At 49.8% G+C, this 24973-nt stretch overlaps 1 protein-coding gene and 1 pseudogene across 15 annotated transcripts; both read right to left on the reverse strand.

The window, feature by feature from the left end:
• Positions 1-228: 228 nt before the first annotated feature.
• Positions 229-18321, reverse strand: SRRM2 (serine/arginine repetitive matrix 2). Of its 15 annotated transcripts, none has more exons than XM_033101203.1 (15): positions 18122-18316; positions 14574-14846; positions 13569-13676; positions 13218-13382; positions 12951-13028; positions 12424-12486; positions 12301-12333; positions 12039-12089; positions 11822-11914; positions 10975-11173; positions 3352-10001; positions 2319-2606; positions 1128-1241; positions 879-989; positions 229-789 (listed from the first exon to the last, which is right to left on the reverse strand). In XM_033101203.1, the coding sequence occupies exons 2-15, from the start codon at positions 14813-14815 to the stop codon at positions 780-782; spliced, it is 8205 nt and encodes a 2734-aa protein (XP_032957094.1). In that variant the 5' UTR covers positions 14816-14846; positions 18122-18316; the 3' UTR covers positions 229-779. The 15 variants fall into 15 exon arrangements, with proteins under 15 accessions (XP_032957094.1, XP_032957093.1, XP_032957092.1 ...); XM_033101202.1 differs by having other exon boundaries at positions 14574-14845; positions 18118-18316; XM_033101201.1 differs by lacking the exon at positions 18122-18316 and adding an exon at positions 17904-17927 and having other exon boundaries at positions 12424-12483; positions 14574-14845.
• Positions 18322-23997: 5676 nt separating this feature from the next.
• On the reverse strand, positions 23998-24682 carry LOC117019482 (motile sperm domain-containing protein 3-like; annotated as a pseudogene).
• Positions 24683-24973: the final 291 nt, after the last annotated feature.

The raw sequence follows: 24973 nt of genomic DNA on the forward strand, positions 1-24973 counted from the left end.
AGCTCCAGGCTAGCCTTCTGCTCACCCTGCGGACAGAGGTTCCTTCAGTGCCCCACTGGCTGCCAGGCAGGGACCTCTTGTCCTGCTCAAAGACCAGGAGCCAGTGTCCACCAGAACTAGTGTGGGCTCTAGAGCGGGCTCTATGGGGGGCCCACAGCTCCGGTGGCTGCAGTCAGTAGAAGGGCAGCTCCCCTCTCTACCCCTAATAAACAGTCTATATAGACCCAATTCCTGCATTTCTCATTTTTATTTGACAGAAAAAGTTGCTCTTACTGTACAGATTTTAAAAAACCAAAATGCCTTTAAGAAAGGTGAAGAAAAGTTGGGGGGAGGGGAGCACAATCTTACTGGGGGACAGTAAAGGCCAACAACTTTTTACTCTTGACCCTTCTTTCCAGGAACGCCTCACACAAGTTCCCAAGTCCCAAACCATCATTCCCCCAGAACTTGGATAAAGGGGGGCGATAGTGCCTCCCAGGCCTTTTCTGACTCAAAACTGGGGAGTCCTGAACTGTTTCCTCCCCACTAGCAACTCCCATTCTCATTCCCACCCACCCCAAACCCCCCAAAAAACGTGAACCAGGAAAAACTCACAGAGATTAACATTTCACAGGAACAAAGAAAAAAACGGGGGAGGGAAAGAAGGGAGCCCTCCCCCCAAGAGGCTGCCAGGGTTGGGGGGGCAGACAGGCACCCCTCCTGCAGCCTTGTTGGGGACAAAGGGATCACTCCATGTGGCTCCAGAACTTGGGGTACGGTGTGATTCCCCAATAAAACATTCATGGAGACCTGCAACAGAGAAGACTGGCATCAATGCAAAGGTCCCAGCCAACCCAAGCTCTCAGGAGGGGCCCAGTCCTGGAGTATGCGGGACGCACCTGGACGAGCGGTGCCGCGCAGGGCAGGGGCTAGGTGTCTCTCTCCTGCGCTTGTGGCCCGGGGAGTGGCTGTCCCCACGTTGGCCTCTCCGGGAACCCCGCTCACTGCTGCTGCAACACAGGATACATGTTTAAACCATATACACACACACCAACCCATCGCACTACTGAATCTCAAAACTTTGCAGAAGATGGTAGCCAGACCAGGTTGGCTACGGGCAGGAGGCAAGAACACACCCGTGGCCCTACCTCTGCTGGTCCCGTGGTGAGGGCTGGGGCGAGGGGCGACGGCGCTCAGCAGGCGAGTAGCTGAGGGAGCGGGAGTCTCGGAGGGAGTCTATTGGTTTCCGGGGGCTGCGGGACCTAGGGAGCAGAGTAGGTCTCCATAGTGCCACACATTTCCAAATCCACCTGCCAGCACTCAGGACCACCCTCCCCAGGTCTTGACCACCAAACCTCACCACACGGGGCCAGCCTCAGACCCACCTTTGTCCGCTCACTCACCCATCCGCCCGCACACCATCCACCGAGTGCCCCAGTGGGTTGGGCATGGGGGCAGCGGGGGACACAAAGATAAAGACAGTCCCTGCCCTTGGAGGGGCTCAGTCTGGTGATGAAGGCCAAGGGAGGATTGCTCAGCCCCGTGTGTGGGAATCGGCCCCGCAGGGACCAAAGTAGATGGGTCTGGGGACCCAGGGGAGGGAGACGAAGGGAAGGGAAGGGGCAGGGTAGTCGTCTTGAAGGTGCTGTTTGAGCGGAGTCTTGCAGAACGAGGAGTTCACCAGACGGACAAGGGAATTCCAGGCAGAAGGAACAGCATGTCCAAAGGCATGGGGTTCTCCTTAGACTGCAAGGCGCTGGGTATGGCTGGAGCAGAGGGCATGTGTGGGGGCGGGCAGGAGAGGAGAACACAGGGCAGGCAAGGCCAGTTGGTGAAGAGCCTCACACGCCATTCCCGCAGAGATGGGGCTTTATCCTGCAGGCCACAGGGCGTCCCGGAAGGATTTGTGGAGTGGAGGGAAGTAACCAGATGTGCGTTTTAGAAAGATCCTTCTGGCTACATGTGGAAGAGAATGGCGTGGAGGCAGGGAGACAGGGAAGAGGCTGTGGACAGAGTCGGGAGATGACGACGGTGGCCAGACCAGAGCACTGGCAGTAGCAATAGGGAGACTTAAAAGCTAGACTCCCTAGAACCTGGGACCAGGCTGCATGTCAGGCCGGGAGAGGAAGGAACCTAGGACTCCCCAAGTTTGGCTGGGGCACCCACTTGGATGGTGCAGCCCTTTTGTCAAAACAGGGCACAACAGAGTAGGTGGGGAGAGGAGAACCTGACTCCTCCCACACAGCCAGACACCACAAGTCCGTGTGAGACACCCAGCAGGCATCTCACCCCCCAGGGTCACACCCCACCCGTTCCATCTCAAGCAAGGCAGCACTCACCTCCGCTCGCCAGGGCTCGGCTTCTTGGGGCTTGCAGGTTTGGGCAAGGCCTGAGGGTCAGGCTTAGCAGGGGAGGGGGAGGAGGAAGTAGAAGAGGAAGAGGAGGAGGAAGAGGAGGAGGAGGAGGAAGATGAAGAGGAGGAAGAGGAGGAGGAGGAGGAGGAGGAAGAAGAGGAGGAGGAGCTGGAGCTGGAGCTGCTAGAGCGCCTCTTCCGCTTGGCTGGAGTTGGTTCCTGAGGACGTCCCTCTCGAACAGCCTCCTTTGGGGCTGGGGCCGGGCTGGGGACCCTGTGGGAGAAGTGGAGTGTCACAAGGAGACAAGCTGCCCCAGCCCCAACCCTACCTTCCTTGGCCTGGAGGAAGGGCAGTGGGGGAGGGGTTCCTGAGCAAGGCCCTGGGAGCTCTCCTAGCGGAGAGCCCGAGAGCCAGTGAGCGAATTCTCTGGAGAGCAGTGGCCCCGAGCTGACCCAACCTCTGCTAACACAAGCAACAGGCTGGGGCCCGCAGCACCAGGGATCAAGGTTAAACCTCAAGAAATGTCCCTGATGGAGGAATATGGCCCCTGGGCTCAGGTGTGGAAGCGAAGCTGGGTGGTCTCCTTCCTTGGAGAGCCAGCTTGGGGAGGCCCCTGTGTTTGCAGGCTGGCTGGGGATGGGGCCGTCCTGCCTGGAGGCAGGGAGAGGGATGGGATGACCTCTGAAGATCCTTCCAGCCCAGGGAGTTCCTCTTGAGGTCTAACTGCCATCCCTCCTGCTGTAAAATTAAGTCCATTTCCTCTAGTTCTGTCCTCTGTAGAGACGGAAAACTTATCATTATCCTCTAGAGAATTAACCTTTGGAGACTTTTCTGTCCCAGTCCTCCCTCCACCCCCGTCACCCCCACCCCAGCATTCTCTTCTACCCCCAGCTTAATGGTCAAGGTCCCCATACCTCCTCAACGAGCCAAGAACCTCTGGACAGGGCTTTCCCGTCCCCACCCCCATCCATCCCCCAAACCTTCCCTGTGGAAAAATTCTAAAAGTCAAGCCCCTCACCTCTTCACTGCTACCTCAGGTTGAATGGGAAGGCTAGAGCCCTCCGAGTCACTAGAACTGGAGCCAGAGGATGACGAGGACGATGAGGACGACGAGGACGACGAAGAGGAGGAGCTGGAGGATGAGGAGGAGGACGAGCTCCGCCGCTCCTTTGCCAACTGCAGGGTGGCCAATGCAGAAGGCTGCTGGGCCCCCGTGGAGGAAGGTGGTTCCCCACCCTCAGGGTGTGACACCCCAGGGCCAGGGCCAGACAGCATGCCATTGTGGTCACCAGCAGAGGATGTGGCCTTTGCCACCGTCCCAGAGGAAAGGGCCTGAGACCCTGCTACAGGGGTGGTGGTCTGGGCAAGCAAAGATCGTGATTGGTCAGAAAAAGCAGATGGCAGAGGGGACCTAGGCCGATCCTGAGTTGGAGGGAGAACAGACTGTGAGGGAGCCTGGACCATTCTAGAGGCAGGAGAGGGAGCCCGCTCAGAGGTCATTCTCGACTGGCTCGGGGCAGTTGGTGGGGTTCTGGAGCCTGGGCCTCCTGGCGGGGTTCTAGACCTGGCTCGGTCAAGAAGTGGTGGTGAGGTTCTGCCACTAACACGCTCATAGGCAGAGAGGGGCACCCTAGGGCTGGTGAGGTTTGCACCAGACAAAGCTGGAGCCATTCTAGCACTGGTGAGGCTTGCAGGAGCCAAGACTGGAGGGGTTCTTGAGCTGGCAATATTCACAGCAGCTGTGGCATGTGCAGATCTAGGACCCACCAGGTTTGCAGGGGTTGGAGCCTGGGGTGTTCTGGAGCTGGAGGGATAGTTTGCAGCGTTCGGGGGTGTGCCAGAGCCTGTGAGACTCAAAGCTGCCAAAGCCGCTGGGGTTCTGGCTCCTGCTAGGTTCACAGCTGGGGCTGTAGGGGTGCGAGGGTCAGCAAGATTCACAGCAGAAGGTGTCACCGCTGTTCTGGGGCTGGCCAAGTTCATTGCTGCTGCAGCTGGTGTTCTCGAGTCAGCCAGGTTCACTGCTGTTGGTATGGCAGGTGTCCTGGCACTGGCCAGATTCATGGCTGCTGCAGAGGCTGCAGGAATTCTGCTGGCAAGGCTGGCAGCTGGGGCCGTTCGGAGACTCATGAGAGGCACTGGAGCTGGAACCTGGGACATTCTTGCAGCAAGGCCAGCAGCAGACATGGATGGAGGAGGCCGAGCGGTGCCAAGACTGATGGCTGTCAGGGCAAGTGCAATTCTAGACTGAGCATGATTTTCTGGCACAGATGCTCTAGGGTGATCAGGAATTCGGGGACCTGGACCATCCATCATGGAGCCACCAGCTTGCTGCAGGACAGACATGGGTGTTCTAGAGCTGCCAAGGGGTTCAAGCATTCCAGGTGATCTACAGCGGTCAAGAGGAGTTGGTGACATGCTAGGGCGACTGAAGCAGCTCATTCTGGAGCTATTTAGTGCCACTGGAGGTGTCCGAGAACCAGAATGATTCCTTGTTGCTGGAGGACTAGCAGAACGTGAATGATCAGAACTACTTCCAGATACAGAACGCCTGCGGATGGCTGGAGGAGATCTTGTTAAGGACCGTTTGCCCCGGGTGGTCCGTGGAGTACGGGATCTAGACCTGCGGCGGATAGCAAGTGGTGAGCGACTTCGAGAACGTTTGCGTGGCAACAGTGGGGTTCGAGACCTAGAGCGGCGCCGAATAACTAGAGGTGTTCGGGACCTAGACCGGCGGCGGGTCACTGGAGAGGTTCTAGAGCGGGACCTCCTCCGAGTTACTGGAGATGTGCGAGACCGAGATCGCCTACGGGTGACTGGAGATGTTCTGGATCTCGATCTTCTGCGATTGATAGGCGAGGTTCTGCTTCGAGATCGCCGCCTCGTTACTGGTGGAGTCCTAGATCTGGACCTTCTGCGAGTCACTGGTGGGGTTCTAGAACGGGAGCGGCGGCGAGCTGGTGTTCTGGACCTTGAACGACGACGGGTCACAGGTGGTGTTCTGGACCTGGATCGCCTTCGACTTACTGGGGATGCTCTTGAGCGAGATCTTCGTCTAGTCACTGATGTCCTAGACCTTGACCGTCTCCGACTGACTGGTGAAGTTCGAGACCTGGACCTACGTCGGCTTACCAGGGGTGTTCTGGACCTGGAGCGTTTCCATGGGGCTGGTGAGGTGCGTGAGCGGGAACGCTTCCGACTGGTTGGTGGTGTCCGAGAGCGGCCTCTTCGACGTCGAGAGGAGGTCCGGGAACTCTCCTGCCGGGCAGGAGACCTTGAGTGGTAACCCGAGCCTCCCCTCCGCCTACGAGTAACCCGAGACCGTGACCGGCTCCGCTGTCTTCTCCTAGAAGTCGACTGGGAAGATCCAGACCTATCTCGACGTCGGGTTGTTCTGGTTTTCTCCCTCCTTGAGCGGGAACGGGACCTCTGGAGTCCACGAGGCTTTGGCGAAGGAGAACGGCCTCTCCTTGAAGTTGTCTTAGTGCGTGGGGATGAAGCTGAACGCCGCCGGCGTGAGGATCTTGACTTTTCTGCTGGCTCTGGGGAAGACACTGAGGGACTTCTTCGGCGTCTTGGGGGAGTTCTAGAGCGGGTCTCTGGTGAAGATGATGCTGAGCGACTTCTACGGGAGAGTCTAGCTTTCCTAGTCAGTTCAGGAGATGATCGAGAGCTGCGACGGCGAGGTGGCGTGCGAGACTTGGTCTTGGGCTCCGGTGATGACCTGGAGCTTCTTCTAGCCATTCTGGATTTGGGTGGGTGTTCTGGAGAGGACTCAGAACTGCTGCTTCCTTCAGGAGAAGGGCCTCTGCCTTTGCTTGATGAACCTGATCTGCTTCGTCTGGGAAGGGCCCGAGGGACAGGAGCCTTTGGTTCAGGAGAGGAATCAGAACCACTCTGTGCCCTGGGTGCTGCTCTTGGCTTATCTTTGACTTCAGGAGATGAGCCAGACCTACTACGCCGAGGGGAAGGTCGGGATTTGCTGTCGACCTCTGGAGATGACCCAGAATGACTCCTTTGTCTAAGTGGCATTCGTGTCTTAGCTTTAGAATCTGGAGAAGAGTCTGATTCACTTCTTTCCTGAGGGGATGCACTGGGTTTCCCATCAAGTTCTTGAGAAGATCCAGACCGACTTCTCTGCCCAAGAGGAGTCCTAGCCACAGTCTTCTGTTCAACTGATGATTCTGAGCCACTTCTTTCTCTTTGGGGAGTAAGACACTTGTTGAGCTCTGGGGATGATGGAGAACGACTCCTTGGCCTTGGAGTCTGAGGCAAAGCTTTGGGTTCTGGAGAAGAATCACATTCACTTCTCCCCCTTGATGGTGTCCTGGGTATATCTTTCATTCCAGGAGACGACCCAGATAAGCTGTGCCTTGAGGGCGTCCCAGACCCATCTCTAAGTCCTGGGGAAGACCCAGACCTACTTCTCCTTGAGGGGGTTCTGGGTAAACCATCTTTCAGTTCAGGAGAGGATGCAGAACTACTTTCCCTTGAGGGTGTTCTGGGTATAGTATCATGTACTGGTGAAGAAACACTCTGATTTGAAGACATTCCTGTTTTTTCCACAGCGTCTGGGGATAACTCAGAACTGCTGCGTCTGGAGGACCTAGTCGATTGTTCTTTCATGTCTAGAGATGGATCTGTCTCTAACTGATTAGGAAAAGCTACATTCAAATCTTTAACCTCAGGAGAAAATCCAGTATTCACTTCTGCAACAGGACCTGAGTTTCTAAATTCTAAAGGTGATTCATAGCTCTTCTCTCGTGGAGGAGAGTCTAACAGTTCTTTACGTTCTGGAGAAAAATGGGGCCCACTCCAAGCTGAGGCCATTGCAGGGACTTCTGCTTCCAAAGCACCCTGTGATTGGCTTTGGTCAAGAGTCAAAGACACAGCAGGCTTTTCTTGTATCTCAGGAGATGATTCAAAGTTACTTCCAGCCATTTCCTTAAGTTCTGGAGACACATGGGATAGAACCTGGTTTGAGGATTCTTCAGATTTCTCAACCCCCTCCATTAATTCCTCGTCTTGGCTTGGCTTAGCTAATGCACTACTTTGGTCTTTTGTATCTGGAGATGACCCGACACATCTTTCCTTTGTTGGGGTTCCAGGTGTGTTTTTGAGTACTGAAGACTCAGGTCTATCCTGCACTGAAGGAGGACTCAATTTGTCTCTTAGTCTACACGAGACAGTGACATCCTCCTGAAAGAGTAAATCTGTTTTCTCTTTTGATTCAGGAAAAGACTCCAATCTGTTCTGCCCCAGAAGAGATTTACAGTCCATTGCAGGATATGGGGAAGAGTCAGAATGGGATCTGTTCTGCTCAGGAGACAGTCCAGATTTCAGCCTAGGACTTATTGACAATTTGCTTCTATCTTGTGTTGCTGGAGATCTGGGCGCCAGCTCAGTGATTGGAGATGAGGACCTGGACTGGCCACCCTTAGGAGGTGTTTGAGATTTGCTTTGCAAAGATGGAGATTCATAACGAGTCTGTCTCGTTTCTGGACTGGAAGTATCACATCTAGGGTCTGGTGAAGTTTGAGATTGTCCTTCCTGTAGCAGAGATGAGGTGCCAAAATAGCTCTCTCCTGGTGGTGTGCTAGACTTTACTCTTGGACAGAGGGAGAAGAATCCAGAGCAACTTTGTGCTGGTGAGTCTTTAGACTTCTCTTGAGAACACGGTGACTTTGATCCAGAAAGACTGTGCCCTGGTGGAGTTTGGGACTGTACTTTAGGGCACGGCGAAGTAGACCCTGAGTAACATTGTTTTGGTGGTGTTCCAGGTTTCACTTTGGTATCTGGTGAGGAGGACCTAGAATGGCTCTGTCTTTGCAACAATCTAGATTCCACATTGGAGCAAGGAGACTCTGATCTGCTTTGTCTTGGTGGTATTTTAGACGTCACCCTACTAGGACTTGGAGAAGAAGAGCCAGAATGGCTCTGGACTGGTGATGTTATTGCCTTCACTTTGGGTTGTGGAGATGACGACCCAGATCGGCTCCGTCTTGGAGGCGTGCCAGATTTTACTGTAGGAGAGGACCCAGAGCAGCTATGCCTCAAAGGGGTCCTAGACTTCACCTCAGGGTCAGGTGACATTTCAGAACAGCTTTCTTTTTGTGGTGCTGCAGATTGTTCATTTGCCTGAGGACTTGTTACAGACCCTTGTCTTGGTGGTGTTCCCGATTTCACTTTAGGTTGAGGAGATGAACTAGAATGACTTTGTCTTGGTGGTGTTTTAGATTTCTGATTAGGAGGAGCAGAACCAGAGCGACTTCGTCTTGATGGTGTTCTAGATTTAGCTTTAGGTTGGGATGATCCAGAGCGACTGCGCCTTAGGGGTGTCTGAGACTTTTGTTTAGGACACGGAGAGGACCCAGAAAGGCTTCGCCTCAAAGACAAGCGAGATTTTGCCTTGGACCGCGGCGAAGAGAGAGACCTGCTTCGCCTTGAAACACGAGATTTTTTCATTTCTGGGCTTGAGTTGGACCTGCTCCTTCTCTGTGATGCTCTGGATTTGTTCTTCCGCTCTGATGACGAGCCAGACCTGCCTCTTCTTTGTGGTGTTCTAGAGTGAGATCTTCCCCGCCTAGCTAGACTTCTACTACGGGACCTTCCCCGTCTAGCTAGACTTCTACTACGGGACCTTCCTCGTCTTGCTGGTGTCCTAGATCGAGATCTCCCTCTCCTGGCTGGCGTTCTAGAGCGCGACCGACCACTTCGTCTAGCCGGTGTTCGAGAGCGCGACCGACCACGCCTGGCTGGTGTTCTAGAGAGTGACCTGCCACCTCGCCTGGCTAGCGATCTACTACGAGACCTGCGCCGTATTGGTGAACGGGTCCTGGATCTGCGTCTAGCAGGTGTTCTAGACCGAGACCTGCCCCTCCGGGCTGGTGTTCTAGACCGAGATCTACGCCTATTGGGCGTTCTGGATCGCGATCTCCGCCTGGTGGGTGTTCTAGAGCGAGACCTGCCCCGCCGGGCTGGTGTTCTAGAACGAGATCTGCCCCTAGTGGCTGGGGATCTAGAGTGCGACCTGCCTCGCCTTGCTGATCTAGACCTGCCTCTTCTCTGGGTATTTCTGCTCCTGGACCAGCCTGGTCGCTGTGGAGACCTAGAGCGGCCACGTCGCTGGGGGCTTCTAGATCGTCCCCACCGCTGTGCAGACCGAGATCTACGCCACTGAGGGGACCGGGACCGAGAATGACCTCTCTTAGTAGGGGTTCGAGACCGTGATCGCCCCCTCTTGGTGGTAGGGCTACGGGACCTCCCCACCCTACGAGGAGTATGAGAACGTGACTTATCCCGCTTTGCTCGGCCATGTGAGCGACTCTTAGATGCAGGAGAAGAAGAAATCTCTCGGCGGGACCCAGGAGCTGGTGTGGGTTTAGGACTTTCAGGAGAGGAGCTGGCATGCCGAGAAACTTTGGTCGGTTGAGGGGATGGTGGGCAGCTCTCCGAAGATGATGATTGGGGAGGTTTCTCAGGAGACTTAGGGGGTAAACGGCCCCGGGTTGGGGAAGCCTCAGATGGGGGATTCACTGGCTCCTGACTTAAGGGGGTTGTTGCAAGGGGTTGTGGGGAGCTGCCATGTTGCTCGGCAAGGAGCGGAGTGGGAGCAGGTTGTTCTGGGCCTGTGCTCTTTTCCGGAGAGGGACTAGGTCGAACTGCAGATTTCTAAGAGTGGAAAAGAAAGTAGGGATAGGGATATATAGTCACCAAAACTTCCTATCACCCATAAGATCCCAACACCATCTCCAATGAAACTTTTCTTCTACACACCCCATTATACAAACTGGTACTTTTCCTGATGATAGGTAGTCACATTCATTCAAGAACAAGAGATCATAAAACATAAAAAACATTTGGGGGAAACCATGAAGATATGCACAGTCTGTAACCTCAAGTCTTACAATCTAGAGAAAAGAATGCTAACAAATACCCATTTTACAATGACTATTGCAAAACGCTACAAGAACAGGAAAGAGGATATTTCTAAATGGAAAGCTAAAGCAGTTCCTCAAAGTAGGTCGCACCTGACTTTATCCTTGAAAAATAACTATATTCAAGTAAATGAACAAAGGGCAAGGTTTGAAAACATGATTTGTGTGAATAAAAAAGATGAGGATGGAGCACAAAGAAAGATACAGAACATGAAAAAATGGACAAAGCGAAAAATTTAGCAAAGAACAATTAAAACATACTGTAATAGTTGAAACATGAAAGTATTAGGGCTTAAATTAGAATAGCAAGTATGAAACAACAGGTGCTGAAAAGACCATTCCAGAGTAGTGTTTTCGGACTGCAGGCGGCTACCCAGTGGGTTGAAATGTTTTAGCCATGACCAACATTTAATGAAATAAAACAACGAGAAGCATCGTAAGTAGTTAAGACTAAGTAGTTCAAACAAATGTTTGAGTTCTATATACCTACGTGAACAGGATAATGATGAATGATGTAAAACCTAAATTCAATGACATTTAAAAACCACAATTCTAAAGGATTTGCAGCTGTAGAAAAAAATAACCAAGAATACAGAAAAAACACATTCGTTTGTTGTAAGTTCTTACTTCTCTCCTCCACTTCAAACACCTACTCTAAAGCCCATAACTCTGCAACTCAACCAACATCCATTAACTCAAGAACATACCTCCTTCTTGTCTTTAGCTTTGTCTTCATAAGGGCTACTAGGCTGCTTTGTAGAGGGCTCCGGGCTGCTGGGATGCCCTGTGTTGGTGGTACTTGGTTCCCTGGAAGGTGCATCTCCGTCCCCTCTACGCCCTGAAGCAGGGGAAGGACTTTGCCCGGTCAAGGCAGTTGTATGAGTTTTTGCTGCAGCACTTCGAGACCTGAGAGAAGTAATTAAGGATGGGCGAGAAGAAGGCAATCAGCTCAGGGGAGAACAGAAAACCCCCTCCCCAGCTCCCAACCACTTTTCCTGACTGGTACAAAACCCTCTTCCAAAAAGCCTTCTTTTTTGCGCAAGACTCAAATCACTCACTGAAACGGAAGTCTAAAACTCACTTTGGTCCTTCTCTTCCCAACACACTCCCAAAAAATGTTCTCCCTCTACCCCTTTATTTACCTCCCACAAACCTCCCCAATCCCTCCACCCAGCCATTCCCTACCCGCTTCATTCACAACTCACCTCTGAGCCCACCTCCTTCAGGAAGCCTTCCCCGATTAAGGAAGCCAGGGTAAGGATTCCTTCCTCCCCCAGACACCACGAACAAACCACAACCCCCCCTATTCTGGCAGTCCATATACATCAGAACAAAACAAAAAATAACAAAATAAACAAAAACAAAAAAAAAAAGAGAAGGGGAAATGTATATGTCTGTCCATCCTGTTGCTTTAGCCTGTCAGCTCCTAGAGGGCAGGGACCGTGTCTTCCGAATGGTCTGTGCAGCGCCTAGCACACCGTGGGCGCTCAATAAATATTAAATTGATTAGCCCACAAGTCCCTCTCCCTCCCTTCCTCGTGGACCACCCCTTACCGACTACAGGAAGTATCAGAAGAGGAAGCAGAGTCAGCAGAAGTTGAACGGTGGGCCCGGCGGCTCTTGGGGGCTGGTGTTGTACTTCGAGATCTGAAGGAAGACCACGATAATTTAGAGTGCTGTCACACCTGTACTGGATTCTATCCTATCCCTCTAAATGGCATTCATCTACTTGCTATGCAAATTTCCCACCAATCCACACAAATTCACTCACCGCTTCCGTTTCTTGTCCTTAGATTTACGTTTGCTCTTTGGAGTGGGAGACCTAGAAAATAAGATTAAAAACAATCATTTTTTTAAAAAAGACAGTAAACAAAATGAAATGTAAAGAACTGGAGTTAATAACAAAAAAAATCAAAGAACTAAGCTATACTCCAAGAAATAACCACCATCCCCCCAGAGACCAAGCAAGGCCATCAAGTAAAGGCTCACCACTCATGTGCCACCATGTCCCCTCTGCCCCAAAGAGCTCTTACCTATGCTTCCGTTTCTTGGATTCCGATTCTGATCTGTTGGGGAAAAAATATAAAATATAAACCAATATCTACGCCAGGACTCATGAAATCTCTCCAATCACTCCATGTACTCCCACCTCATACCTGTGCTTCTTCTTCTTAGAACTCTTCTTCCTCTCTCGTCGCGGAGAGCTGCTTTCTGACCTGCTAAAGGTGAGTTTAGAAACAAGGTCATTCTGCTTGGCCCTTCCCAGGCCCTCCCACTTACAATACAACCCCCCTCCAAAGGCTTTTAAAGTACCAAACCACTCCGACAGCATCAACATCCCAGACCAAAGTCCAGAATTCATTGCTCTCTAAGAACAGGTACCTCCTCCTTAAATCAACAAACCTCAAAATGAGAAAGAAAATCCTAGAAATCCAAAAATGCTGCTGGCCAGCTCCTTAATTAGCCAAGCTGCAGAATCAACACTTCCCACTGAAAAGCACACACATTCCTTCCCCCAGCTGAGACCTGAATGGTTAACTATCTCGTCCCTGACTTTTCTGATAACTCTCTCCTGCTTCCTAGAAGCAAAACCGGGGTGGGGGGGAGACTGAGATTGAGGAGAAAGCGCAAGAATGACAGGATTGGTCCTCTGGCTACTATAGTAACTTTCCAACTAACTTACCGTCCTCTGTCTTTCTTCTTTTTCTTCTTCTTTTGCTTTGGAGTTGGTGAGCGAGAACTGCTAGACTCCCGGACAAGACTGGAAAAGATGAAAAGAAGCAGGGATGGGTGCTAAGACAAATTTCCTCTGACGTTTCAACTTCAGAAAAACAAAATCTAAAGAGTTTTGGAAGAAATAGTCCACATTTAAAAAAAAAAAAAAAAGAGAAAAGAAAGCACAGTGCTTAGAATTAAGAGAAGCTAACACTGGTTTCTTGGTCTTGTATACCTATAAGGTTTGGGAGGCTCAGGAGCTGGTTGTTTGGCTTCTCGAGCACGACGCTGAGGATCAAAAGAGCTGCCATCCACATAGGAATCACTGATACCAAAGGCAGCACGGAGTCGCTCATTCTTTTTCTCATTCAATTCTGCCAACTGGTGAGTCTCAGTTACCCTAGAAGAAAATACAGCAAAGGTCTGAAGGACGTAGAGCAAAGGGCACAGTCATTTTCACACAATTGTAGGCAGACGCCAAATAGGATTGGGAAAAGGAAGACGAGAACAGGAAGCTATAAGAGAGAAGACAACAGAAGCAGCAGTACAGAGGCCAAAGGAAATCAAGGGAGAGTGAGACACTCACGCTGGCCGCTGCCCTGGGGTCTCCTCCTTGCCCCCAGGGTTCACATCCTTCTCCAACAACATGAGTCGAAAGGTCGCCACTTTTTCCTGAATTTGCTGTTCCTCGTACCTGAAGGACAAATCCCTTCCAGGTTAGAGCTTGACTACACACTTGCCCCAGTCCCAGACTTACAAATCCCTCATTCCCAACAGGGTGCCTTCCCTCTCCATGCACACATAGAACTTCTCACTCACTGTCACCCAAAGGACCCTTCTCTTAAATGCTTCTGATCTTTTCCTGTCATCTTTCTTCCTTCCACTCACTACACCCTCTAGAACAGTGGATTTTAAACATGCTACACTCAGGAGCCAAAAGAAGAAAGTTAAGCAGGCAGAGTTCCAGGTGCTCCTTCCCAACTTCAACAAGAACAGGTCTTTCATTTCCCAGAATTCCAACGTAAGGTGTATTACATAAAAGGGGCGCCACTGCTGAAGTTTGAAAACCACTGCTCTAAAAGGTTTTCTGCCTGAATGTGCTCCTATTCCAAAATTTCACTTCCTTACTCAACCCATGATCCCCTCTTATCCAAGTATTCTTCCAGTTCCTGTTTTCCTGCCTTTGCTACTTTCCAAGGCCTCAATCCTTAAATCCATTTACTTTCCTCTTCTCTACCAATGACAACACCTGTCAGCTCACCTAGCTCTTCTCTTGCCTGGTCTCTGCTTTCCCACCTTCCCCTTAAAGCACATTTTTGTTTCTCAATGGCCCCTTTCCCCATGTGCCTCCATCTAAATAACTTAGGACTCCCTCACGCTCCCTTCTATGTCCCAGGCACACAGTTTCCTCATCACCCACTCTGAACTCTCCCTTACTTCCTTTCAATTTGCTAGTTCCTTTACCTCCTCCACCCCTTCTACAACTCTTCTCCAGGCCTCTTTCAACCAGCCCTAAGCTTCCTACAACCCACCTAACTCCCCCAGCTCTGCACTCATTCAGTGCTTGGCTCTCCCCCAGCCCTCCCCTCACCCCTGCTCTTCCATCATCTCCTCCAGCTCGAGGCATCGCAGCTCCACGCGCCGCTTGCGCTCGTGGTCCAGGATGTCAGGATTAGGCCGCTTCACCAGGGCAGCCTCCAGGCGCCGCAGTTCCTCCTCTCCCTTGTAGTCAGGCCGCTCACCCCGGCGGCCCCGCACCAGGGACAGGTTGCGCTGGACGTAGCCGTTGGTGCCGCTGCCCCGGGGCGTCGGCAGCCCGATCCCGTTGTACATGGCCCCGTGCCCGGGGGGGCACCACCGCTCCTAAGGGTGAGCGGGGAGACACGGGTCAGGCCCCTGGCCTCAAACTAACAACTTACCACCACCCAAATTGCTGCTCATCTTCATCCCTATGTCAACATGTGTCTCCACACTGAATCTCCTTTAGCTGCACAATTCTCCTGGATTCCTAACGAAACCTTCTTCCATCCTTCCCACACTGCTTTCTTTCCACCAAGTCATCATAGCTAAGCTCTTACAGCCTTTTCTCTCGATGTCCAAGAACCATTCCTACTTGCACGTAGATTTTCTCCTTTTTTCCACGCTAAGCAAACAGGGATCCTATTTCTCTCAAATTTCTCCACTGTCCCTTTATTCTCCTTTGGCCCAAATATGCACAAGTGTTGTCTCCACTAACTACTCTAATTCCTAACCTCTGGTAACTGAGGCTTCCAAACCAGGCACAACGAGCACCAGACCTGTGGCTCCCAAGGGCCTGCAGTGCAAGTCCAAAGACTCTTCCAAGAACTAATCCCAGGATTTCAGACTTCCCTGTTATGAACACAAAATGGACCAAACAGCCCTTACATATCTAACAGGTAGACCAGTTCTAGAGATAAACCAGAAGTATCCTGTGCAGCCTCACACCCAGACTAAAGGCCAACATGCACACCAGAAACTCATGAACCCTGGATATATAATTCTTGTCCTTTACTTCCCAGGTGAAGGACCATTTCCTCGATTCCAAATATTTATACCTCCTATCAACTACCCTAACGCCTTATTTCTTCAATTTCCTTCCAATGGGATTTCCCAAAAGACTGGCAGCTCACCCAAATCTCCCTAGCACCTGTTAAATATTACCTGTTTTCAACATAATGCTCTAAATATATCAAACCAGCCTCCTCTGTTCATATGGTTCCCATACCTTCTCTACGATTCTTTGCCTTAAACTTATTATGAAAACTCCTACTCTTTATACCTCACTTTCACTGATGTCAAGGTGTCAGCTTTCCCCATCAGTCCCCTGTATCTCATTTCCTAATTTTTCTCTCCCAGCCCTGCTTTATCCCTTTCATATTGTTATCTTCATGCCTCCCAGTAGGTTCTATCCTCTATCCCCTCAACCTGTCCCAACCCCAACATGACTCTGAAGAGCCCTCAAGCCCGTTTTTCTGGTTAGATTTCTTGGCTACACGTACTCATACTCCTTTCTCATGCTACATACACTCTATTTCTTTCTCCAACTCATCCTGGCCAACATAATTTCAGAGCATAAATGTACAAGGAAAACCACCCCAGGAAAAAAACCCAGGAACAAAGTGAATAAATTAGTTAAAAGTAGAGGGAAAACATACTGAATTGGGTAAGAGGAATGCTACATTTTTTAAACCAAAGAAAAAAGAAACATGCAAACGTCTGGGAAAATGTTCTAAAGTGCAAAAAAAGAAAGAAAAAAAAAGGACAGCAAGATGTTGATGGAAGGGAGCTAGCCCAACCTCCCAACTCTAAGGCTGGGTCCCTGCCCAATCCCAATAGCAGACTCGAGAGAGGGGAAAAAAAAGAAAAAAAAACCATACTAGGGTAAAGAGAGCGACAGATGAGGCTACATCTAGAAAAGGCCAAGTGAAAATGCACAATGAAAAACTTCTTTGTAACATGAAATCAGTTTCTGTACCTTCCAAACCTCACTTTCATTTTTTCAAATACCAATCCTCCCTACTCTTAAAACTGTCCTCTTTGCCTCTCTATACCCCACCTAATTTCTGCTTCCCTTGCAGAATGCTTCTGACCTGCAATTAATTCTTCGACTTAACCATTCACCCACACTTCCATACAGGCTCACACAATAATCCTCCCACTCCCTAGGGAGGTTAAACCAACAGCTAAGCAAAGGGTATTAAGTCACAATGAATTGGAGAACTTTAAGGGAATGAGCCAAAAAAACGGAAGGGAAAACAAAAAAAGGAAAACAAAAAACCCCACAAACCACAGCATCCAAGGCAGTGCTGGAAACACTAAAAGGACAAACCAGGGGTAAACACACACACACACCCCCCCCCACCAAAAACCAGTTAACTTTATAAAACAGGGAGTCTTAAACTGGGGTCCACAGACTACGGGTATGCAAAAGTTACTCAAACTAAAGATAGAAAATAAAAGCTACAAAAGAAGACAAAATACAATTTTTTCTACTGGAAAATTATCACGATGCCAAGCTAACAAGGCGGAGGAAGTGAAATCTTGAAATTCAGTATTAAGATATCCAAGAAGCAAAAGGCACCAAAAGGGATAGTGGTGGTGGGGAGCGCAGGAAAACGGACATAGGTAAGCACGGCATTCTCAGCACTGCTGCATTGTATAGCTGAGCGGACACTATGCAACCCAAAAACTTAAAATCTTAGTTCAAGAAAAGGCCTAAGCACACACACTTAAGACGGAAAACAACAATACAGACTCTTCGAATTTTTGATCCAGAAGACATCTTAGATAAGCGTGAACTGAAACCAAGGCTCAGGAGAGCTGTGTGCCAAATAATGCCTGAAACAGAGTCCAGTGTTGTCTTTCAAAGGAAGGGCTCCAACAGCCTCCTTCCTAGCTTTAACACTTTTGGGGAGATAATAAAAAAGTGGGGGGGGGGGGAGAAAAGCATCTGGTCTGCTCTAGGCTAAATTTTTTTATTAAAGGTTTGGGGCTTTTCTCTCCCTAATACTTCACGGCAGTTAACGAATCCGAACGATCTAAATATCAGGGGCATCTAGTTCAAGGCCTTCTCCACACAGACTGGGCCGCCAAGGCCTATTTTCGGCTTTCAGGGATGGGGGAGGGGGCTGCGCGGCGCCCCGTAGTCTGGGAGGCTCCCAGCCCGACCACAGGCCCCCAGGAGGGATGGGGAAGCCGGACGCCGGAGTGGCGCAAGGGAAAGGATCCGAGAACAAGCCCCCGTCGCTGCCGGCCCCTCCCCGCCAAGAAAAAGCCGGAAGGGGCAGCTGCAGAAAAGCCCCCGCGGCTGCATGCGTGGGGGAGGCTAGAAGCCGAGTCGCGCGCTCCCCCCTCCTCGCCCAGAACGCGCGCGAGACCGAGTGCAGTCGGCGGCGCGCACCGTTGCCATGGGGGAGGGGTGAGAGTAAAAGCCCGCGCGCGACAGGAACCGCGAGAGGGGGGAGGGGAGGCAGGCAGGCAAGCGAGAGCGTCCGCGCGAGCTAGGGGCGGCGAGAGCGCGTGCGCGCGGCGGCCTAGGCCGTTCTCCGCGCGTTTTGGCCTCGCGCCGGTGCCACTGCCCCTCCCCCACCCGGCTCGCGCGCTCCCTCTCTCACCCGCCGCCGCCGCCGCCGCCGCCGCCCGCCGCCGCTGCCGCCGCCTCCGAGAGAAAGAGATGCTGTCGCTGCCGCTACTCAAGCTCCCGAGTCTCTCGAGGCCTGGAGCCGCCGCCTCAGCCGACACTGACGCCTCCTCGCTTCCTCAAGGGCCGCAGCGGGCACCGACTGCGCCACTCGCACCTCGCCTGGGCCGCGCTGCACGTCAGCACAACTAACTAAGCGCGTCAGCACGCAGCCGCGCGCGTCGCAGAGCCCGCCGGGAATCGTAGTACGCATCGCGGTCTTGTGCGCAGGCGCCGAAACCCCACCGGGAAGTGTAGTTTCTTAAGGCCTGAGGGAAGTTCAATTCCCTTGCCGAAGAACTACAAGTCCCGTCGGCCAGTGCGAGAAAAGACTGGGGAGGGGACCAGAGCAGGCAACGTATTCCTGAGGGTTTCCGCTAGGGGGGAGGGGCACAGGGCCTAGCGCCACATCGAGCGACCTCTGCCTCCCGCCTTCGACCCAGAGCATTTTGGGAGTTGTGGTTGTAGCGTGGCCCGGAACCCGTATGTAGTTTCGGCTCGGAGCATGGTCGCCATTTTGTCTCCCCATGTTGGGAGGCGATGGCCCCGAGTCCAGGGACACTGCTGCTTCCGTGTGACTTCGGGCTTCTCGGGCGAATCCGCACCCGCGCCGCACTCGGTCTTGTGCACCTGGGAGAAGCCCCCTCAGACACCAGCCAGCGGGCACCCCCGCGAGCCCAGAGCCCAGCTTCAGGCCCAGGGCCCGAGGCAAAAGCCCGTCCAGCATGAGGTCTTTTGTGTTTTCAGCTTCCACAGTTGCAGACGGTGCTCAACAGGGTCGTCTGCCCCACGGAATAATTTTCTGTTACCTCTGGGTAAGGCAGCCAGGCAACAATGCAGTCTTCTCCTACAGAACCTTGGATGTGATACCTATACTTGGCAGGGTAAAAACGCTACAGTCTTAAAATTTTCACCCTTTTACAGACTGTCTCCTGTTAATTTTCTGTAAGTTCATTTTTTTGAGCCTGAGAGCCAGCCAGTGTCAGAGCAGAGCTGAAAAATGCTGGGATTCTCAGCTGGGCCAAAGTTTCAACCTGACACCACTCACTTGCCCAAACAGCTTGGACTACCACTCAGTGGTCCTGGTTATGGGGCGGGGCTGGGGGTGGGGTGGTGTGTCTTACACCCTCAAAAAGAACCAGCACCTGATAGCCATTGAGTTGTTGTTCGTTTGAATTTGAGGCATTGTATTCGCTATTACTAAGTTTCCTTGTTAATCTGCCCATGTAAGGGTAAACTTTCATCAGGTGCTGTAACTGGGAGCCCCACTATTTTGTGCAGGAGCTATAACTTCAGCTTACAGTACCCACGAGTTGTTCTAAGCCTGCCTCCTTGAACTTGGACACCTTGGGATAGATTCCATGAGCTGCTGTTTCCCCAGAAATAAGACCCAGCTAGACAATCAGCTCTAATGCGTCTTTTGGAGCAAAAATTAATATAAGACCTGGTCTTATTTTACTACAAGACCGGGTATAATATAATGCCAGGTCTTTTATTAATTTTTGCTCCAAAAGACACATTAGAGCTGACTGTCCAGCTAGACATCTCTGGAATAACTTATGGCAATGTGGTGTCAACAGCAGCTCACTGTCACCAACCTAATGTTCACTAAAGTCCTAAGTTGAGAGTATGGGAAGAAGAGAAACTATTCAAGAGAACAGTTTGCAACCACAGAAATAAAGCCTCCAGCAGAAACCAGTGCATTCCAGAGACAAAGGCGAGGCTGCATTTTATGGAGAAAAGTCTCTGCCCTTGTCCCTGATTGGTCCATTTCTATGCAAATGAGGAATCTAAATGTGCACAGTCTGATTGGTGCAAGTAGTACTCTCCTGATTGGTCAGAATTGCATGTGATGATTGGCTGTTATGGAGCTACTCTGATTGGTCAACAAAGATGCAAAATGCAGTGCAGTTCTCAGCCCATGGCTTGAGAGGCATACCAGGAACTCTTTTATAAGAGTGGGCTGGCAGGAGCACAGGAGCACAGTACACAAGGCTGAAAGTTCAGTTTGTGGCTTCTCCCCCTCCCCACCACCCCACCCCATCCCCTGAAATGCAATGAGCATGAGAGGCTTCTGTTGGCAATGGCAGCTAGACTCTAGTTATGAATTTGTGCTCAGTTAACCAGGAGGCGTCCTCCTTGGCAGATATATTCCTTGTTGAGGTCCATAATAGCAAAGCCTTTGTCTTTCTGTTTCCTTTCTGTTTCTGTTACCAGCCAGAGCTGGTATTTCTGGTTGAGAATATAGAGTGGTGGTTCCTTGAAACCCACCACCTCCAGTGAAACCTCCAGTGTAACCAAATTCCCAATGATATTCTTCTCTACTGAATATTTTGTGCTAAATTTGGTACGTGAATCAGTGCATTTACTGCTCTTGACAACCCTTTGGTGTAGGTGTTACTCTCCTTTTCCTATGGGGACAACAATGAATTCCCTTATATAGCCACAGTACTGTTTTCAAAATCAAGAACGTAACATTGAAACAATACTATTATCTACAGACCTTACTGAGGTATTGTCAATGTTATGATAATACCCTTATGGCAAAATTCAAAATCATGCAAGCTTTGTATTCAGTTGCCATGTCTTTTTTAGACTCCTTTAATCTGAAACAATTCCTGACATTTTTTTTTTGTAATTCACAACATTGCCATTTTGAAGAGTACAAGCTATTTATTTTGTAGAGTGTTCCTCAATTTCAGTTTCATCATGTTTAGATTCAGGTTATGCACTTTTGGCAGGAAGACTACAAAAGTGATGCTGTGTTCTTAGTGTGTAATATGAAGAAGTACATACTGTCCAATAGTTCCATTACTGCCAGTGCTGACTTTGATCATTTGGTTAAGAAGGGGTCAACCATGTTTCTGTGCTGTGAAATTTCTAGTCCACCTTTCATAGTTTGTTGTTGTTGTTTTTCAAAGTGTCTAGTGGGAAACGTATTTAGAAACCAGGATCTGAGTACTAGGTGTACTTATAGTTCCTCTGGCATCATTACCTCTTGGAGGATAGAGCTGGGAAATGGATGAGATGTATATACATTCATGAGTTTACACTGATATCTCCAAGCTAATGCTACAGGATTCATTCTATCCTTTCCCCTCTCCATATTTGTAACTCCAACCATGGAGAACTTGGCTTCATTCTCCAACCATGAAGAACTTGGATTCCATTTCCCCAATATACTTACTAATTTGTTCAATTCTAGAATTCTAAAAAGTAACTTCAGAATTGTTCCTTCATGCTCCTGGAAAATAATGCCTACCAACTAGAGTTCAATATTTGCTTAGAATTCTTTTTGTTTTTACCCTGAGGGCATGTTCTCTAAGTACTATTTTCAAAAGTTATTTGAGTTAGTTGGTTTTATTTTTTCTCACCCTTGAGTGTGTTTGTTATTCATTTGAAATATGCTTTGGTTCATTTTTTTCTGTTTGTATTACATTGTAGGATTTTTTTCTCCCATCATGGAGATTTTGTTTATTTTTTCAAATATGTAAAACAATAGCATGGTACCAAAAGGTAGATTTGTACAAAAAAGTATATTCAGGGCCGGCCCGGTGGCTCAGGCAGTTAGAGCTCCCTGCTCCTAACTCCGAAGGCTGCCGGTTCGATTCCCACATGGGCCAGTGGGCTCTCAACCACAAGGTTGCCAGTTCAATCCCTCGAGTCCCGCAAGGGATGGTGGGCAGCACCCCCTGCAACTAAGATGGAACACAGCACCTTGAGCTGAGCTGCCACTGAGCTCCCAGATGGCTCAGTTGGTTGGAGCACGTCCTCTCAACCGCAAGGTTGCCGGTTCGACTCCCGCAAGGGATGGTGGGCTGCGCCCCCTGCAACTAGCAACGGCAACTGGACCTGGAGCTGAGCTGTGCCCTCCACAACTAAGACTGAAAGGACAACTTGAAGCTGAACGGCACCCTCCACAAAAAAATACATAAATAAATAAAAAAGTCCTGGAAGTACACACTGTTCCCCAATAAAGTCCTGTTAAAAAAAAATTGCTTTAAAAAAAAAAGTATATTCAGAGAAATGTCTTCTCCCCCATTTCCTCTGTCCTCTCTAGGCAATTCTTGCCCACTGCCTTCTGGTAATCAATCTCAGTCCTCTCTGCTTTTGCCTTCCTATGTTTCCTTTTGCTCAAGTGAGGAGGCAAACATATTTTCTTAATTCCCCTTCTTTCCTACACAAAGGTAGCACACTGTACTCTTTCCCACTTTATCTTTTTCACTTAGCATTATTTCCTGGAAATCATCCCACCTCAGTTCACAGAGATGTGTGGATGAACTTTTCATTCAACCACTCTTTTATATATAAGCATCTAAATTGTTTCCAATATTTGGTAATTACAAACCATGCTGCAATGAGTAACTAATTGCATATGTATTTTCATATGGTTGAGAGTATATCTACAAGGTAAAGCCCTAGAAGTAGAATTGCTGGGGCAAAGGTTAAAGACCTATGTAGTTTTGTCACGATCGACAGATTCCTCTCCATGACAGTCACACCAATTTGCATTCCCAGTAGTAAAATATGAGAGGGCCTGCTTGCAAACCACAGCCCTTCCAACAGAGTGGGTTGCTGTACTTCTCAATTTTGATAACGTGATTGGTGAGTGATGGTGTTTCCATGTAGTTTTCTTGCGGTAAAATTTACATAACATAAAATTGACCAGTTGAACTACTTTTAAGTGTACAATCCAGTGGCATTAAATACATTCACAATGTTGTGCAAACATCCCCACTATCCATTTCCAGAACTTTGTCATCCCCCAAACTGAAACTATACCCATTAAACAAGAACTTCTCATTCCTCCCTCTCCCAAGCCTCTGGTAACCTCTATTCTACTTTCTGTCACTAAGAATTTGACTACTTTAGGTAATTCATATGAGTGGAATCATACGATATTTGTCCTTTCGTGTCTGGCTTATTGCTCTTAGCATAATGTTTCGAAGGTTTACCCATGTGGTGCTGTGTATCAGAATTTCATTCTTTTTATAGCTAAATAATATTCCACTGACTGTGTAGACCACATTTTGTGTATCCATTCATTCATTGACAGACATTTGAATTATTTTCACACTTGGCTATTGTAAATAATGTTGCTATATATAAACATTAATATACAAGTTTTTGTGTGGATACATGTTTTCATTTATCTTGGGTATATACCTAGGAGTGGAATTGCTGGCTTATATGGTAATTCTATGTTTAACTTTGAGAAACTGCCAGACTGTTTTCCACAGGGGCTGCACCATCTTATGTTTCCACCAGCAAAGCATGAGGGTTCCAATTCTCCACTAACACTTATTATCTGTCTTTTTTATTCTAGCCATCCTAGATACACTGTGGCTTGCATTTCCCTAATGATTAGTGATGTTGAGCCTCTTTTCAGGAACTTATTGTTGATTTGTCTTCTTTGGAGAAATCTATTGAAGTCCTTTGTCCATTTTTTAATTGAGTTGTTTTTGTTGTTGTTGAATTGTGAGAGTTCTTTATATATTCTGGATATCGATTCCTTATCAGATTTGTGACTATTTTCTCTCATTCTGTGGGTGGTTTATCACTTTTTTTATAGTATCCTTTCATGCAATAAAGTTTTTAATGAAATCCAGTTTATCTCAGGATAGTTTTTTTTTCAGTTTAATTTTACAAATTTATTTTATTCATCTTGGAAAATAAATACAAATGCCTGGGTATTTTTTGTCGGGGAGTGGGCAGGAAGAAGGGAATAGGAGACAAGGCAAGATATGAGCATCACAGTGGCTATCTCATATCCACATCCCTTCCTGGGGAGACGGGTGGAGGCTGAGCAGGGGGCTCAGGTCCAGAGGAAGACCATGGTGAGGAAGCCCAATACATACGCTGTCACCAACTTTTGTCCCAGTGAAACGTGTAGGATTTGGGGCGGCTGGCCGCTGAGTTCGTCCTGGAGCAGGAGCAGCAGGAAGGCTGCCAAGACTATGCCCCTCCAGCAAGACAAGGAAAAAGGAGCTGGTGGCCAGTTGCGAGCGGGATTTTTCTAGGAGGTGTCTGGCCATGGGTGGCGCTATCCAGGAAGGAGGCCCTGGATGGGGCATTGGGTGGGGCTGTCCCTGAAATTCATGGGGGTATGCTGGGGCCCTCAGAATCGAGGTGATGTCCTTGTACCCCGAACTCGGCCCTCAGACAGCTTAATGTGGAATGGGTCCCAGACATTACAGTGGTTGGGAATGGGGGCCACATGACGAATTGTAATGTCAATTCAGGACTGAGGCTTCACATATCCTTCGGCATTGAATACTGTATGCGAGTATATGGCAGGTGCTGTGCACAGAACTCGGAAGCAAAGCACACATCCCATGGGTTATAGAGGGTCAGCAGCTGCCGGGGTCCACTGCGTCGGTCCACCCTGAATACTAGATCCGGGGAAAAGACGAGGACTGGAATAACATGGCACCCCAGGACCCCTGCCCAGGATCCCCCAGACCCACCAGCTCCTGGTCCTGGGACACCCCAGGGCGCATGCAGGCTTTGGGTGTAGGACACCTGAGGGCAGAGCTGGGGTGGGGGGAAGGGCCCAGAGTCTAGAGCTGGGGAACCAGAGGGGTGAAAAGGAACAGATGAGATCATGGAGCAAGGCCTGGACTAATGACGCTGCCGCCTCCACCACCTTGGAACCCCACTAGATGAGGCTCCCACAGATCAGACCCAGGGCCCCCAAACTCTTCCCCTCTCTCGCTCTGCCCTGTCCCTTTAGGCCCGTATCTCAATATGGTTTTAATTTACATTTCATTTATCACAAGTGAGGTTGAACG

Source organism: Rhinolophus ferrumequinum, assembly GCF_004115265.2.
Source record: "Rhinolophus ferrumequinum isolate MPI-CBG mRhiFer1 chromosome 15 unlocalized genomic scaffold, mRhiFer1_v1.p scaffold_54_arrow_ctg1_1, whole genome shotgun sequence".
In the NCBI taxonomy this organism is placed as follows: domain Eukaryota; kingdom Metazoa; phylum Chordata; class Mammalia; order Chiroptera; family Rhinolophidae; genus Rhinolophus; species Rhinolophus ferrumequinum.